Source organism: Wolffia australiana, chromosome 7 (assembly GCF_029677425.1).
Source record: "Wolffia australiana isolate 7733 chromosome 7, ASM2967742v1".
NCBI classification, from domain to species: Eukaryota; Viridiplantae; Streptophyta; class Magnoliopsida; order Alismatales; family Araceae; genus Wolffia; species Wolffia australiana.
The window spans coordinates 2,317,035-2,332,500 of NC_135841.1; the positions used below are offsets into that span (position 1 = coordinate 2,317,035).

At 38.3% G+C, this 15,466-nt stretch overlaps 2 protein-coding genes across 2 annotated transcripts in view; both read left to right on the forward strand.

The window, feature by feature from the left end:
* The first annotated feature begins 670 nt into the window (after positions 1-670).
* Positions 671-2,244, forward strand: LOC144705710 (uncharacterized). Its single transcript, XM_078578484.1, has 2 exons — positions 671-1,048; positions 1,929-2,244. The coding sequence occupies exons 1-2, from the start codon at positions 729-731 to the stop codon at positions 1,984-1,986; spliced, it is 378 nt and encodes a 125-aa protein (XP_078434610.1). The 5' UTR covers positions 671-728; the 3' UTR covers positions 1,987-2,244.
* Positions 2,245-10,801: 8,557 nt separating this feature from the next.
* LOC144705144 (TOM1-like protein 3) overlaps positions 10,802-15,466 on the forward strand; it is a 6,687-nt gene continuing 2,022 nt past the window's right edge. The window contains exons 1-9 of the mRNA XM_078577687.1: positions 10,802-11,010; positions 11,165-11,313; positions 11,995-12,073; positions 12,622-12,720; positions 12,832-12,945; positions 13,927-14,075; positions 14,181-14,262; positions 14,339-14,424; positions 14,535-14,711. Of these exons, the coding sequence (XP_078433813.1) occupies positions 11,207-11,313; positions 11,995-12,073; positions 12,622-12,720; positions 12,832-12,945; positions 13,927-14,075; positions 14,181-14,262; positions 14,339-14,424; positions 14,535-14,711 (893 nt within the window). The 5' untranslated portion in view covers positions 10,802-11,010; positions 11,165-11,206. The remainder of the gene's footprint in view (positions 11,011-11,164; positions 11,314-11,994; positions 12,074-12,621; positions 12,721-12,831; positions 12,946-13,926; positions 14,076-14,180; positions 14,263-14,338; positions 14,425-14,534; positions 14,712-15,466) is intronic.

Here is a 15,466-nt window from a genome sequence, read left to right on the forward strand (position 1 = left end):
TTCGAACTGGGAATTAAGCTGTTTTTCTACTCGTAAAAAAAAAAAAAAGAATTGCTTAAGAGAGAGAAAGAGTGTAACATACGTAACTTTGACAGTTCCTACAGCGAATTCTTGCAGTTATTAAAATAAGAAATTGTTAAATATTGGCTTCATAGCCTCTATTAATTGATTACACAAATATTCTACAGACATGCATGCAAATACTCGAAATGAAGTGCTAATTCTAAATTAAATGTGAAAAGAAGTTTATAATTATTATTAACCCGAACTTGCACCAATGAAAGCTACGAAATCACATCTAACTTTTAAAATTAAATAGAGTAATTAAAAATAACCCCCTTACTTTTTCAGAACTTGCTACTTGCGAGCGTTCGAAAGAAAGGGCCAAAAGTCAAAAAAATGCACAATTGGGTAACAAAAATAATACTCAAGGACTTGGAGCGAATTATCCCCTCTCTAATTTATCATCCAGAATACTCAATTAAAAATATCCTCTTTGAATAATTTTATAAATAAGAGTTAAACCCCTCCCTGATAACTCCTTCAAAAACCGCGGATCTCAAACCAACGGACCAGAATCGGCCACGTCACCCCGCGTGTGACCAAAGCTTCCCTCTCCTTCGCTCTAGATTCTAGAAGAAATTGACTTCGGTGTACAAATGAGAACGATTCCTCGCTATTTATTCAGTCATGCCGAGCGGAAATCCCCAAACCTCGAAGCGTTGTCAATGGCGGCAAAGGAAGATCTGGCCGAGTACCGGCGAGAGATGATGGAGCTGGTCAGGAACGCGCCGGAGACGGTCTACGAGCTCACGCTGAGGGATCTCGTCGAGATCTCGCCGTTTCGCGAAGAATCGGTGCAGAAGAAGGAGGTTAAGGAGGAGATTAAGAAGGAAATTAGCGGAGAGAGACGGAGGAAGGGATTGTTCGGTGGAAATCTGTTCAATCTGAGGTTGTTCTTCGCTGTTAAGGTCGGATCGAGGGTTTCGCCGAAGCCTGCGCTCAAGGAGAGTGAGCGGAATCAGAGGAGGAGCGCTGCGCAGAGAAGGTAAACTCTCCAGTACTGGTTTCTCTGGTTTCCGTCATCGTTGCGTTTCTGTGACTGGACGGATGACGTTAAATTCCCGTCCCGTCACAGATGGTGTGTCCGTTAACTGTGGGAATATTCTAGTTTTTTATTTTAAATTTCTAATCGATGATTTACCTGTGGAACGGGACGGGAGGGGAAGGAATTCCGTCCTCATTGTGCACGGACGCGGATGGGACTGTTTTTCGTCTGTGGGACGAAATCATTCCCGTCTTGGGCCTAGGACGGCAATTCATCCGACATTCACGTCCCGTCCCGTCCCGTCGCATATGGTGTGTCTGTTAAACGGTGGGAATATTCGAGTTTTTATTTTAGATTTATAATGATGATATATTTGTGGGATGGGAAGGACTCCCGTCTCTATATTGCACGGACGCGGATGGGACGGTTTTTGTCTAGAGGGACGATAAGCGTCCCGTCTTGGGCCTCAGACGGAGATTCGTCCGCCAGACGAAGGACGGGACTGTATTTTTTGTTTGGGGACGTAAAAACTCTACTTATGTACGCGGTTTGGAGACGGATGACGATCTAAATCTATGGACAGTCCTCGTTTATTCGTCCAAATTCGTGTATCCGCCACCCGTCCCGTCCTTTTCTCGGACGGGAACGGGACGGTAGAGTTCAGGCATGTTTTTGGTGTGTGTGTGTGTGTAGGTAACATACGGAACGGAACGGTGCGTGTTACGTCATCTGCAATCGGTCCTGACAACGGAACCACTTAATGGCTGAAAGAAAGACCCGTTCCGTCTGTCTAAAACTGTTGTCCGTCATCCGTCGTCCGTCCCGGATTTTATTTATGTGCCTGGGCAGTTTCATGAGACAGTTTTATTACTCTTGGCAGGAAGGGGGTGGGATGCACTCCGATGTTTATCCATTGGGATAGGACAAGATGGCGTTGACGAAGACGATGGCCTGCTCACTCTTTTTGAATCCCTTGCTGCATCTCTTTTTATACCTGCGTAGTATATAGTGCACAATATAAGAGAACAGAATGTGTTGTAAGATAGTTAGGCGAAGAGATGTCCCTCCCTATCATGTTAAAATTATATACTTTTTTTGGCTAATGATGAGACTCGCGCCCCCTGGGGTTGCATTGATGTAAAAGTAGACGTGGTCGTTCTACTCTTTTTGTGAAAATTTGTGCGAATTGTTCGTCCTGTTTGGTTTTCCGAACAGAACAAAAACGAATTTGAATAGAACATCGCACAGACCTATGTGAGGTTCTTTTAATCTCTTTGTGCGAAATTTGTTCTAGTTTTGTGCAAATCTGTGCAAATGTGCGAGTTTTGTTCGTTTTAAAAAAAGAACAGAACAAAGAACGAGGCCCTATGCGGTTCTTTTGTGCGAATTTTTTGTTCGTTTCAAACTAAGAGAACAAAACAACCATCTCTATGTAAAAGGTAGAGGTACATGGATCGTGAGCGCCCATGAAACTGCCCACTTATGTACATGGGGGGGGCGGGGTGCGGGCGCCGGGTGGCACTGTCAAAAAATTCGCACATCCGCACCGCACCGACCCTTGCGCGGTTGGGCGGTTGTGCGGTGCACGAACACTCAGCGCTCGCACGGTTTGGACCGTCCCTACTTTTGGCCTTTTTTTGTCCTTTTGGTTATTGATTACGGTTAATAGCACGGTACATCTCAAACTATGTCCAAAATCTGTGAGTTAACCTTAGCTTTTCATTTGGCATGGTATATCCCAAACTCATTAAGTCGACTAAGATATATCCCGGTGATGACATGGAGTCCATCGTGGCTGCCAGGTGGATCTCGGGCCAGATTTTTACCTAGCGGAACCCACCTGGCAGCCACGTTGGATTACACGTCATCACCGTGATGTGTCTACCTGCCAAGGGTTTAACTTAAAGAGAGAGAGAGAGGCATTCTAGAGAGAGAGTGAAGGAGAGAGAGAAGGAGAGAGAGAGAGGTTTTAGAGAGAGAAAGAGAGAGAGAGAAGGAGAGAGAGAGGTGTTCTAGAGAGAGAAAGAGAGGTGTTCTAGAGAACAACGCCTCTCTCTCTAGAACACCTCTTTTTCTCTCTCTAAACCCTCTCTCTCTCTAGCACGCCTCACTCTCCCTCTCTCTCTCTCTCTAGAATGCCTCTCTCTTATCAGAAAATCCTTGGCGGGTTCTAGAGAGATAAAGAGAGGTGTCCTAGAGAGAGAAAGAGAGGTGTTCTAGAGAACAAGGCCTCTTCCTCTCTAGAACACCTCTGTTTCTCTCTCTAAAACCTCTCTCTCTCCTTCTCTCTCTCCTTCACTCTCTCTCTAGAATGCCTCTCTCTCTCTCTCTCTTTAAGTTAAACCCTTGGCAGGTAGACATATCACGGTGATGATGTGGAGTCCATCGTGGCTGCCAGGTGGGTTCCGCCAGGTAAAAATCTGGCCGGAGATCCACCTGGCAGCCACGATGGACTCCACGTCATCACCGGGATATATCTCAGTCGACTTAGTGAGTTTGGGATATACCGTGCCAAAAAAAAAAGCTAAGGTTAACTCGCAGATTTTGGACATAGTTTGGGATGTACCGTGCTATTAACCCTATTAATTATTGTTGTTCTCCCTCTCCTAACCATGAATACAGTTGAATCAACTTTTGTTCATTCAAAGCACATAAAGTGAGTTTTATCATGCAATCTCAGTTTGTTTGGGGGGGATGAAATAGTAATTAATATCTGAAGGGCAGAAAATTTGCCAAACCTATTTATTGGTGCTGATGAAAAAGTCAAATGAGATTCTTTCACCACAAAGGAAACAGGGAGAACCACAAGAGGCAAAAATATATATTGAATTGTAATACATCATATGATACATCTTCTTTTCACTTCATGAATCTCATGCTTACCCTCAGAATCTCAACTTTAGCCTGACTTTTCTATGAGTTCGTAGTATCTCTCTTTTTTATCTGCTTCTTTTTCAACTCAATTAGGAATGTTCTTTAATAGTTTTCTAGGTATAGATGAATATCAGTTATCAATGATGTTTACTTTGACGCCACCTTTATAATTTAAAAACATATTTTAGCTTAAATTCTATGACATAGTTAAGGTGAGTCTTCACTTCCAGGTGATATTAGCCCCACTTCTCAATCACCTAGATCATCAAACTCAATCACACATTGGAAAACCTTTTTCTAATATTCTTCCTCCACCAATTGCATCCAGCTGACTAAGTTGTATACTTGTGTCAATAACACAAGGGACATAAAATATTAACCAAAATCATTCAATAAAAATTGTCATATCAAAACCTTATGGTCAGAAAAAATAGTTTTCATTGTCTATTAAACTTAGGATATTGTTATTCTAATGTTTTTTTTTATCTTTCTCTGTCGTTTTGGCCAACTATGTATTTTTTCTGGTTGTTTCTTAATAACCTTCAATTCATTATAATTGTGAAAACTCTCATTAACTTGAATCTTGGTATTTAATGAAAATTTTTCTAATATTCACGTGATCTTGTGTATTTACATTGAGTTCTACCTATCTATAGGTCTATTATTATGTCTTTATACATTCATAGAAATGCAACCCATGAATCTGCAAAAGAGGGGATATTTTAGAGATATTTGGGATAAATCTAATTGGTCCATTTGACCCACATTTTAATTTTCATTTTCTATGTAGACCTCAATATATGTTGATTGAGTATCATCAAATGTGTAATTTGATGAATGATTTGTCAGAGGGGTCTGATCAGTCTCATACATATTGTTTGACCTATTGCATTAATATGATACACCTTTTATCAAAGTTAGACGACTTTTAGAGTAGTCATATGAGACTAACATGCCTTTATCATATACATTCTATAATTTTTTATATACTTTTTCAGAGGTTTAAAAATGTCAGAAATTCAGCACCAGAATGTTATATATTTTATCATAGTTGTTTGCCCATAGATCTGATAGGTCATTTCTCATACCACAACATTTTCTGTCTAATCTATAGTCCAAAAGGGATATCAACCTCTCTCGAGTTTATTCATCTTATAGCCATTGTAAGCCAAGCTAAATAACACTTGAGGATAAACTTTGCTATATTTATTCCCTTGAACTCTTATTCCAATTGTGAGAGTTATCATGTGCTTGAAGATTCAAACGAGCACGCTTTTTTGAAGTCAAGTGCTGATGTAGCTGGTTTGTACTCAGTACATAGCTTCATCTATCATAGATAGCTTTTGCAGATTCAAGGAAATATTTATAATGATTACTGCCCAAAGTCTAAATCACCCAAAAAGTTCATTTTTTTGAGATTTTCCTTTTATGCACTTTTATTTTTTTAAGGTAGAGCTGTCTTAGGTACACCTACTTTCTCCTCCTTATCCGTCATTTTATCCATATCCTTCGTGGCATCAAAACCAAGTCCTGATTTACTAAAGGTCAATCATTTATTTCATGAAATCATCTTTAAGAAACCTATGATTGGTCACAACCTATTCCACAAAAGCTTCTCTAAAATTTTCAAAGTTTTGATTTCTTGAAGTTTTGTCCCTTTGGATGTATTCAATTATTCTATTCATTTTTAAGTAGTTTTCCTTGATTATATCACATTATTCTTCTATTTCATAATGTGAAAGCAAAATGAACCAATGAAAATATCTGAAGACCCAGAATCTAGTGAAGCATAAAAATCAGATAAAGCCACTTTACATGACACATTTATATGCAAGCACTTCTTATCAACTAGAATTTCCATTTAAAATTTATTTTTTAAAAATATTCAATTTAAAAATGGACATGTTTTTAGTTTGAATTTTTATCTCAATTCATGTTTATAATGTGAAACTCCATTTTTTTAATTATTAATAAAAACTATTGTTTTTTTATACGTCCCCTCAAAACTATGGCCATCTTTCCTTAATTATAAAACTCAAGTTGGGGGCATAGTGATAGAAGGAAATTATTATTTATTATTATTATTCTAATGTTTATTTTAGCAAGATATAGTTATAACATGTTAAATTCAGTAACTTTGTATAAATAAGTAAGATTTTATCCTTTAAATTTTAATATAAATTTTTTTCAAACTATCTCTATTATCAACATCTGATGCGTATGTCAAGGATATTCCTCATGATAGAAAATACAGCTCATAACAGTATCAGATATTGATGCCGGACACTTTTACATCAAAGATGAACAAATCTATAAGTTTCAGTCCTCGATGTACAGTTTCACTATCGAATGTCAAGAAGCTCATAAAGCATCAAAATATCACACTGTGCATTAGATAATTGACCTAGACTGTTTAAGGCATAAGATAAATGATTTGATATGGTAGGTTGTGGCTATGAATCCTAAAACTGTCCTTATCGCTCAATTTTAACTGTACAAAGGTAGAGTCCAATACTTATCTACATCTAGAACAATATCTGATACCAATAAACTTACAACGATATTGTAAAAATGGCATCAGAAAATCATTAGTCCAGATACTGTTATTGCCATTACAGTTATCTTAGACTGTAATGAATCCCAATAAGGCCCCTACGTGGGGATTGTAGCTAAAGTAATTTTATTTGAAGATTAATTCAGGTTCAGGAGCAATGAAGTGAGAAGAGATAAAGGTAACAATAATATCTGTATGAAGAATAACCAGAATATAATTTATTTGAAAAGTAGTTTTATAGGACAGCGAGAAAAAAAACCATAATAAATTAGTCCTGGCAGTGGTCATGAATCAAATAAAATGTAAGATGTAATTTAATGGATAGAAAGTATGAAAAGGGGATCAAGGGTTTATTATTATATTCCTAGGTGGATGAGAAGGTTAGACAGAGAGGAAAGAAAGTAGAAGAGATTTAAGTGAAAATGTGGAGATAGTAGATAGAAAAATAATAAGATATTTAGATAATATATGAATTGCAATAGAAGTTTGTAATTAAGTAATGGAAAGCTAGAAAGAAAGGCTGAAGGGTGAAGTGACATCGAGTGTAGGGTTTTGATGGAATGAACTGTATTAAGGGAATAAATAGATAAGAATCTGTGTTAATATTAGAAGATTAAGAGGTTGAGACTTGGATGGCGAGAAGACAATACATATTAGCAGAATTAGGGGTAAATTGAGGGTGATAAAAAAGGATATTTGTATAAATTTATAAGGTATTTATAGATAGGAGAAATAGAAGTGTAGCAAATTGATTTCTACTACAAAATAAATTGTCAAGTCACATTATTCTATGTTTTGATATTTGATAATTTGTAACTTATGATTTCTAATTATAATATATATTTTTTTAAAAATTAAAATGATTATTTTGTCCAATATTTTGTGGTTACTGAGATCCAAATGGCGTTTTGAAAATCATTATTTATGAAATTTCATAAACAACTCAAGGAAAGAACTCCAGGAAACATTACTCTTTTGTGTTGTCCATGACATTTCATTTCTGAAAAAAAAAGACAAAAATTCACAAATTTAAAACTATATATTTCTGATATGGTGCTATGTGGTTACCCAATTGTTGTGTAAAATTTCTAGTATAACCAGAGAAAGATTTAGTCCCCAAAACCAATGTTACATTTTTATAACCAATAAAAAGGGAGAGTATCCTGAGTCAGGGGTCCAAATACAAGAACCAGCCAATCGGGAAAAAAAATTTCACCAGCCCTCTCAATCTACATCCTATACAGACTCTTCAATCAAGAGCAACAAAGAACAAGAAAATGTTAAAGCCCCACCTACAGTAGGAGCACAAAAATGGAAAATACGGACCATAATGACCATGTGGATGTTATGGTTGTTTGTTGTTTTAATGACTTTATTATTGGCTTAGAGGCAAAATGCATCCAGTTTGAGGATGCCACTTTATCTTGATAATCATTTATCTTCATATCTGCCTTTAGAATAATTCAATCATCGTGTTGTTCGCAAAAAAATGATGTGGGACTTCTACACATTATCCACCATCATTTTTATGGCTGTATTTATATTTATCCATAAATGAATTATTATTGTCAACCAATGTTTTTATGGACTTGTTCTAGCTGATTGCGCAACAAGCTAATAAGTTTGGCGACTGTTAAGGTAATTGTGCAGATATACTTTGCCTAACAATTTGAAGAGTCAACTGTTTATTGATCTAAAAGTGAATTTGTACCCATGTTTTATTAACAAATAATAGAAAAAAAAATTGTAATGTACTCTTGTGACATTTTAGACATTAAGATTGTAGTAACATAAATTTCTATCATATATGTAGAACTATAAAGTTGATCTTTGCCTTGAACACGATCCCAAAGAATTTGAGATTTCTCTGAGCTTGCAGATGATCGTTTTAGCCAAAGTAGGAAAATACGATTGATGTATTTCACATCATAAATCCGTGTCAGAACCCATATATTACCGTAACATATAAATATTAACTGGTCATGGTGTAATTAAAATAAAAATTCAGAAGTTTTTTCGCAAAAAATATCTTAGAGATGACAGAGTTTTATAAACAAATATATTTCCAAATCCCGAATATAATATTTGTTCCAGCCTGAAATAAATTAAATAATACAAGGTCGGATCAGGTTCATACGTTGGTAGTTTCGGCGTCAGATTATTTAATGACGTGGATATTTATTTTGCATAAAAACCCTAACACGAAAAGGTTTAAACATCTCAGAAGCCGACAAGTTAAAAATTTGACTTTGTTCAGGAGATTGCGGGCTTAAATTTATATTGTGTTTTCACCCTTCTCTCTGATATTGGATGGCGAGAACAAGCGTGAACTTATGTCCTTTCGAGAGACTTATGATGCGGAATGTTCATTTGCATAAACAACCCTAACAAGAAAATAATTGGACTACTGAGAAGCCAACAAGAGAAAAAGTTAAGTTGACTCTGTGTTAGAGTACTGGCCGTACATTTATTTTGTGTTTTACCCTTTCCTCTGATACTGGATTAGTGTTCATCTGTCTGGATCTCTATATCCGACGATGATATTAGATGTAAAAAATGAAAAACCAAATATACAAGCTTATCAATATCTATATGTCAGATGATGATATCTTATATCAGTTACTACAGTACCAATATCTGATATTGTTGTTCATCTTGATATTGTCATTCACCTTCGTTTCAGGGGTGGATACAGAGATCAGATTATGGTACCTCCGACTGGTTTTCCATTTATGATACATGTATGCAAAGCAAAGTATAATTTAAATAATTCACCATAATTAAATAATTTAGTTGTTAAATTTTCGTCTTCTTCTTTACACGAATACAATTGGCCCTGTCAACTCAATTAAATGTTCCACCAAAAGTCTTCGTAAAACCAATACACATTAAAAATCTTTTAATAAGTCAACATAACCGAAGCGAGACGGCTGTGGTCAAAGTTAATTGGGGTCAACCATCGTTTCCAAACTGATATATGCGTGATTCACCACATGCATATTTAATTCTAATAGAAGAATTTACACGACTGTTTATTTTAGTTTTTTCTTCCATATGGGACAATGTCTTTGTGTGAACCGATATTTGGATAGTGATATACGGGGTCTGAATTCATATTAGGTTCAATTATCCGCCACTGTCCTGACTCCTTCGACATCCATCCCAACATCCGATAACAGATAATTTTTTCGTCCGACATTCAATATCGGCATATGAAATAATTTCAATTGTACTCGGAATTAGACTGTTAGATATCAGATACTGGACAGATCTCGAACGGGCGAACACTATTTTGGAATGTTGAGAAGGTGATCACACCACCTAAGATTAGTGATATGTATAGTGCAGGGACGCGGACGGGACGGTTTTTTTTCCCTAGGACGAAAAAATATCCCGTCTACGAGGTTGGATGAAAACCGGGACGGAAATTTGTCCCGAGACGAATGAACGGGGCAGTTTTCGTCCACTCGAACGAAAAAACCATCCCGTCCGCATCCCTGCACTGATTCTGGACATCGGACAGGACGATCTTCATCCTGTCCTGCCCATTGTCCACGTCCCGGACGATCCGGAACTATACTAGTGCAGGGATGCGAACGGGACGGTATTTTCATCCCAAGACAAAAAAATCGTCCCGTCCGCGAGGTTGTACAAAAAGCGGGATGGAAATTCATCCCGAGACCAATGGACGGGACGGTTTTCATTCACTCGGATGAAAAAACAGTCCCGTCCATATCCTTGCACTGATTCCGGACGTCGGACGGGACAATCTTCGTCCCGTCCCGTCCATCATCCATGTCCCGGATGATCCGGAACATTAGTGATATGGAATGTTCATTTTGCATAAACAACTCTGATAAAAAAAAGTTTAAACCTCCCAAGAACCTAAAAGGAAAAAAAAAAACTAAGTTCTCCACTCAGGGGCTTGTGGGCTTACATTTATATTGTGTTTTTACCCTTCTCCCTCTCATGGCAAGAACATGCGGTGAGGTTACCGCCAAGGATGTGAAACGCAAAATACTATTGACACAAAAATATCCGAAAGTGGATAATATTTAAACTTTCCACGAGATGAATACAAGAGAAAAAATGTCAGATTGACTTCATAGGATCGGAACCTTATATTTATTTATATTGTGGTTTTACTCCGATCTCAGGCGGTGATAATAGAGGCGAAGAACAAGCGGTGTGCTTACCGCGTGTCAGGTCGAGGAATGTCCTTGTTATACTCTACTCAGTACAGGCGGTACACGACAAGGTTACTGTTACCGCGGAGGAGCGTATCCTTTTCTCCACCCTATAAATACCTCGGCAGACCACGCGTCATCGAAGGAAAGACCAATTCCTCTTTCTTTTTCCTGAGCTTGGGAGAGTAGCTTGGGAAAGAAGCAAGGGAGTTGTAAGATTTCTCAGTTGTTCTCTTGCAGTATTGAAATTCCTCTTCAAATTCGATTCTTCGCTTGAACAGGGATCCGCTGGATCCGATTCCTACGGCTTGGTCTGATCGGTGTACGCCGTCTTCTTCTGAGATCAGGTAAGGTCAATGCAAGTTGATTTTTTAGCGTCGTGAGGAAATTGATCGGAGAAAGAGCAGATCCGGCTGCGGTTCTCTTGTAATTGTGGTTCGTGTTTTTTTTTTCTGTTGTGAATCGGTGAAATGTCTCGTTGGTTTTGGGTGATTATTGAAGGGAGTGGTGCTGTTGAAAAGAGAGTTGAAGTGGTCGCTCGCGATGGCTAATGGGGTGGCTTGTGCCGAGAGAGCGACCAGTGAGCTGCTCATCGGTCCTGATTGGGCGATAAACATGGAGCTATGCGACATAGTTAATATGGATCCTGGGTAATTTACCTTGTAACTTTACCTTCTTCCAAGTAAATCCCATGAGGCCGTCTCTCTGTTAAATCGCCGCATCGTTACTTAGAATTATTTCTCATAGATCGCCTAAAATGTAACAATATAGCGTCTTTGTTTATCTGTCTTTGTCTTAAGTGAAATATTCAAGGGCGGACTGTTACATCTATTACCAACCCAAGCCGTTTATTTTGGAAGAGAGCTCACAAATAACTTGACTGACCGATCGGCTTGTCAATTGGCAAATTTCTGTTAAAAATGTGTTCCGTAAACGTCGATGTTGTTATTTATTGACCTAGAGCATGGTCAATAGTACGACTTTGTGGATTTCTTACCTTCTAAAAAATTTAAACGATAGGAGTCGATTGCACATTTGTTGCTTGCTAATACCTTGACGGTAACATGGTCAATCGTGGAATTTTGCTCCCTGATAAATTTAAATGATCACATTGTTAATTGCGACGACTTTGTGGGTTTATTACCACCTAATGCAGTTAAACTATTGCGTAGCCAGTCGGTAAGACTTTTTGGAAAATTTACGTTCGTCAACTTACATTCAGATTTCTTTTTATGGCATGTATTCGACACTAATGAGATTTTCTGTCTCTTTGTATTATCTTTGCTCCATTTTATTTGACTATGACTAATATACCTCTTTTTTGGAAACAGACACGCGAAAGAAATAATGAAGACTCTAAAGAAGCGGCTGGGAAGTAAAAATCCCAAGATACAGATCCTAACGCTCTATGTGAGTATATGACGTCTTTCAGATTCTGCAGCACTGGGGTTCGCTGATTCGTAATTTTCGTCATGTTTTGACATTTTTATATGCTATTATTGGTAGATATCTGATAAAAAACACGTTTTACTCATGAAGTTTCTCGTTAGAATTTCAATATTAGTAATAACTATTTGAATTTGCATTAATGGAATTTACGCAAAATTATCTTTTATGTATAATGCTTCAAGGTATATTTTTGCCGTACCCACCATATCTCCAAAATCATCTCATCATTTTAGTCCGAAGCTAAATTTTGCTTCTTTTCGCGTTAAATCACATTATCCTATGAAGAAATTTCTAATTTGATCGAAAATAGGAAATATATTGCTTTGCACTCGTTTTTGTTAAACTGTATAATTGCATAACTGTGTACATATTGGTTTCCTTTGACGAAATTCTTTGAACACATCTTTTTAAAAATAATTTCCTGGGCTCTGTATAATTCTTAAATTTGATAGGACATTGTGTTTTGAATCAGATATTCGTTTAGTTAATATCCTTTGTCGCAAATTTAGGTTCTTGAGACCCTTAGCAAAAATTGTGGAGACAGCGTGCACCTCCAAATTGTTGAACGTGACATCTTACACGACATGGTGAAAATAGTGAAGAAAAAGGTCGGCATTTACCCCTGTTCTAGGCATTCGACACATTTATTTTTTTGAAAAAAAAAACTCCAAAACGGATCTTTACTGGATCTCCCTTTGGTTGTGTTTTTTGCCTTGCAGCCAGACTTGGGCGTGAAAGAAAAAATTTTGGCGCTTATTGATGAATGGCAAGAAGCGTTTGGAGGGTCGGGCGGAAGATATCCCCAGTATCATGCAGCATACCGAGAGCTAAGGGTATGTTCTTGAACCGATTGGTAATAGGATATTCTACTTTTTATTATTTATCCTTTTGTTGTTAATAATTTTATGCCTTTGCTAATGCCTAAGGATTGGGGGTCAGGTTGGCAAACCTGACCCTTGGATCGAGGGTCTGGTTGGCGAGTCGGGTATGGTTACCTGATCAGTCGGCCCAGTAGACCCATTTGGATTGGCTGAGGCACTTGGGTCAGGTTACTGATTTTAGTCGGCCTAGTTAAAATTGATATGTGTGTATAATAATATTTACTTAAGAGTTGATGTAAGTTGTATTATGAGATCACTTGACCTGACCTGACGGAAAGGCTGGGTCGAAGGTGGGGTCAACTTGATTTCCTTAGTGGTGAGAGAGAAGTATTCATGAATAGACGATAGTAATTCAGGTTGAGAGATGGGAATTCTGGGAGATCAGAGGATGGCAGCGAATAAGCGAGAGTTATTTCTACATGAATGACTAAAAGAGATGGTGTTTGAAAGGTTTATGGGAGAGTTGATTGGCCTGAATAAGAATTGAAATAGCTACGGTGAGGGGAGACGATGGAAGATGATTTACGATGTCTAATTGGATTGAAATGATTTGTTTCATCGCATTTAATGAAGAAAAAAACCTACATTATCCATGGAAGAGAGTACAAAGGAACACCCAATCCAAACCTACTCACAAACCCCGATGAAAGCCTGTCCTAGGTCGGGCGATGCTCGGCTTGCTCCGATCGCGGTTCTTCTCATTCTCTAGTTTCCACTTTTTTGATTGGTCTATTCAACTACCAGGGGTCTTTTCCTGGGCCTGATAACTAATATGATATTCTTCTGTGGCGTAGTTTTTTCCCAATATTTATTCATTTTTTTCCTAGTCTGGTGTTTTTCCCAGTTTACTAACGGGGTCACCATTAATTATAGAAATATCAATTATGGCTAATGGCATATCACATATCTGTGTATATCTTCTGGTATTGACAGTCTGCCGGTATAGAGTTCGCCCCTCGTGAGGAAAACAGTGTTCCCTTGTTCACTCCTCCTCAAACACATCCAATCATTAGACCGGAGCCTCCAACTTATGAAGATGTGGCGATCGAAGCTTCTCTCCAACCAGAACCCCCTGTCCTCAGGTATTCCCTAAACCCTAAACCCTAGACTGAGTGCGATTAGTTGATATTTATATTTTGATTAAGTCCACTCGTTTATTAATGATGCCGGATCTTTACGTTTCTCAGTTTGGCCGACATCCAGAATGCACACGGCATAGCTGACGTGCTGATAGAAATGATCAACGCAATTGAGCCGAATAACTCTGAGGTGGGACCATTAAATGATGCAAACCTAGATTAACGCTGTCTGATTTCAATGTTTAATGATATAAACTCATCCTCAGGAACTGAAGCAGGAGGTCATTGTCGACCTCGTGGAACAGTGCCGCTCTTACCAGTCCCGCATCATGTCAACAGTGAATAATACTGGGTAGGTTTTTTTTTTGTTTCCAGCTCCTTTCATTAAGAAATCAGTTTGCTAATTATATTATCTGTTAATTTCTAAGGTTTTAGTTGATCTTTCCACTTCTTGTTCACCAGAGATGAGCAGGTTCTCTTTCGAGGTCTTGCATTGAATGATGACCTGCAACGGGTACTTCAACGATATGACGAACTTCTCAAGGGCAAACAACCGGCGTCAGAGCTTCCCGCTGCTCCTCTGGTCAAGGTTGACTCCGACGATGAGTCAGACAGTGACTTCTCCCAGCTTGCGCGCAGGTGATAGATTAATAAATCCTCCCAGTCAGTTTATATTTTCTCGTCAATATTAATTTTGCATAATATCATATAGCTATAATATATGATATATGATAATATCATATAGCTGTAGCTCCGGATTGTCCCGGATGTGGACGAAGGACTGGATGGGACGACTTTTGTCCCGTCCTACGTCCGATGTTAGCTCAGGGACGAAGGACGGGATGGTTTTTTGTTCACCGACGAAAAAACCGTCCCGTCCAATAATCTTGGGACGGTTTTTCGTCATGTCCAGTCCTCCCGGGACGAATTTTCATCCCAACATTCGTCCCGAGACGAAAAAATCGTTCATCCGGAGGTCTCCGGACGATGGACGGAAAACCGCCGGATTCACATCCGACGGTTGAAATGTTGCCACGTGGCCTCGCCAGGACGATTTATAATATATTATATATAATATATTAACCCCTCCGGTGGTCCCTGAGACGAATTTTCGTCCCGAAATTCGTCCGTATCCTCAGACGGGACGATTTTTTTGTCCCGGGACGAAAAAATCGTCCCGTCCGCATCCCTGAACTATAATTATTGCATATTTCTTCGGTTTATTATGCCTTCGGACAAGAAGTAGACGCTTCTATGGGGAGGGAATAAAGATTCAAGAATGTAGAGATATAGACAGATGATCATATGTCGTATCGCATTTCTTTTAAATTGGCATGCGTTCATCTGGATAGATAGCTGGACTGAGGGATAGACAGGTAACATCATGTATATTT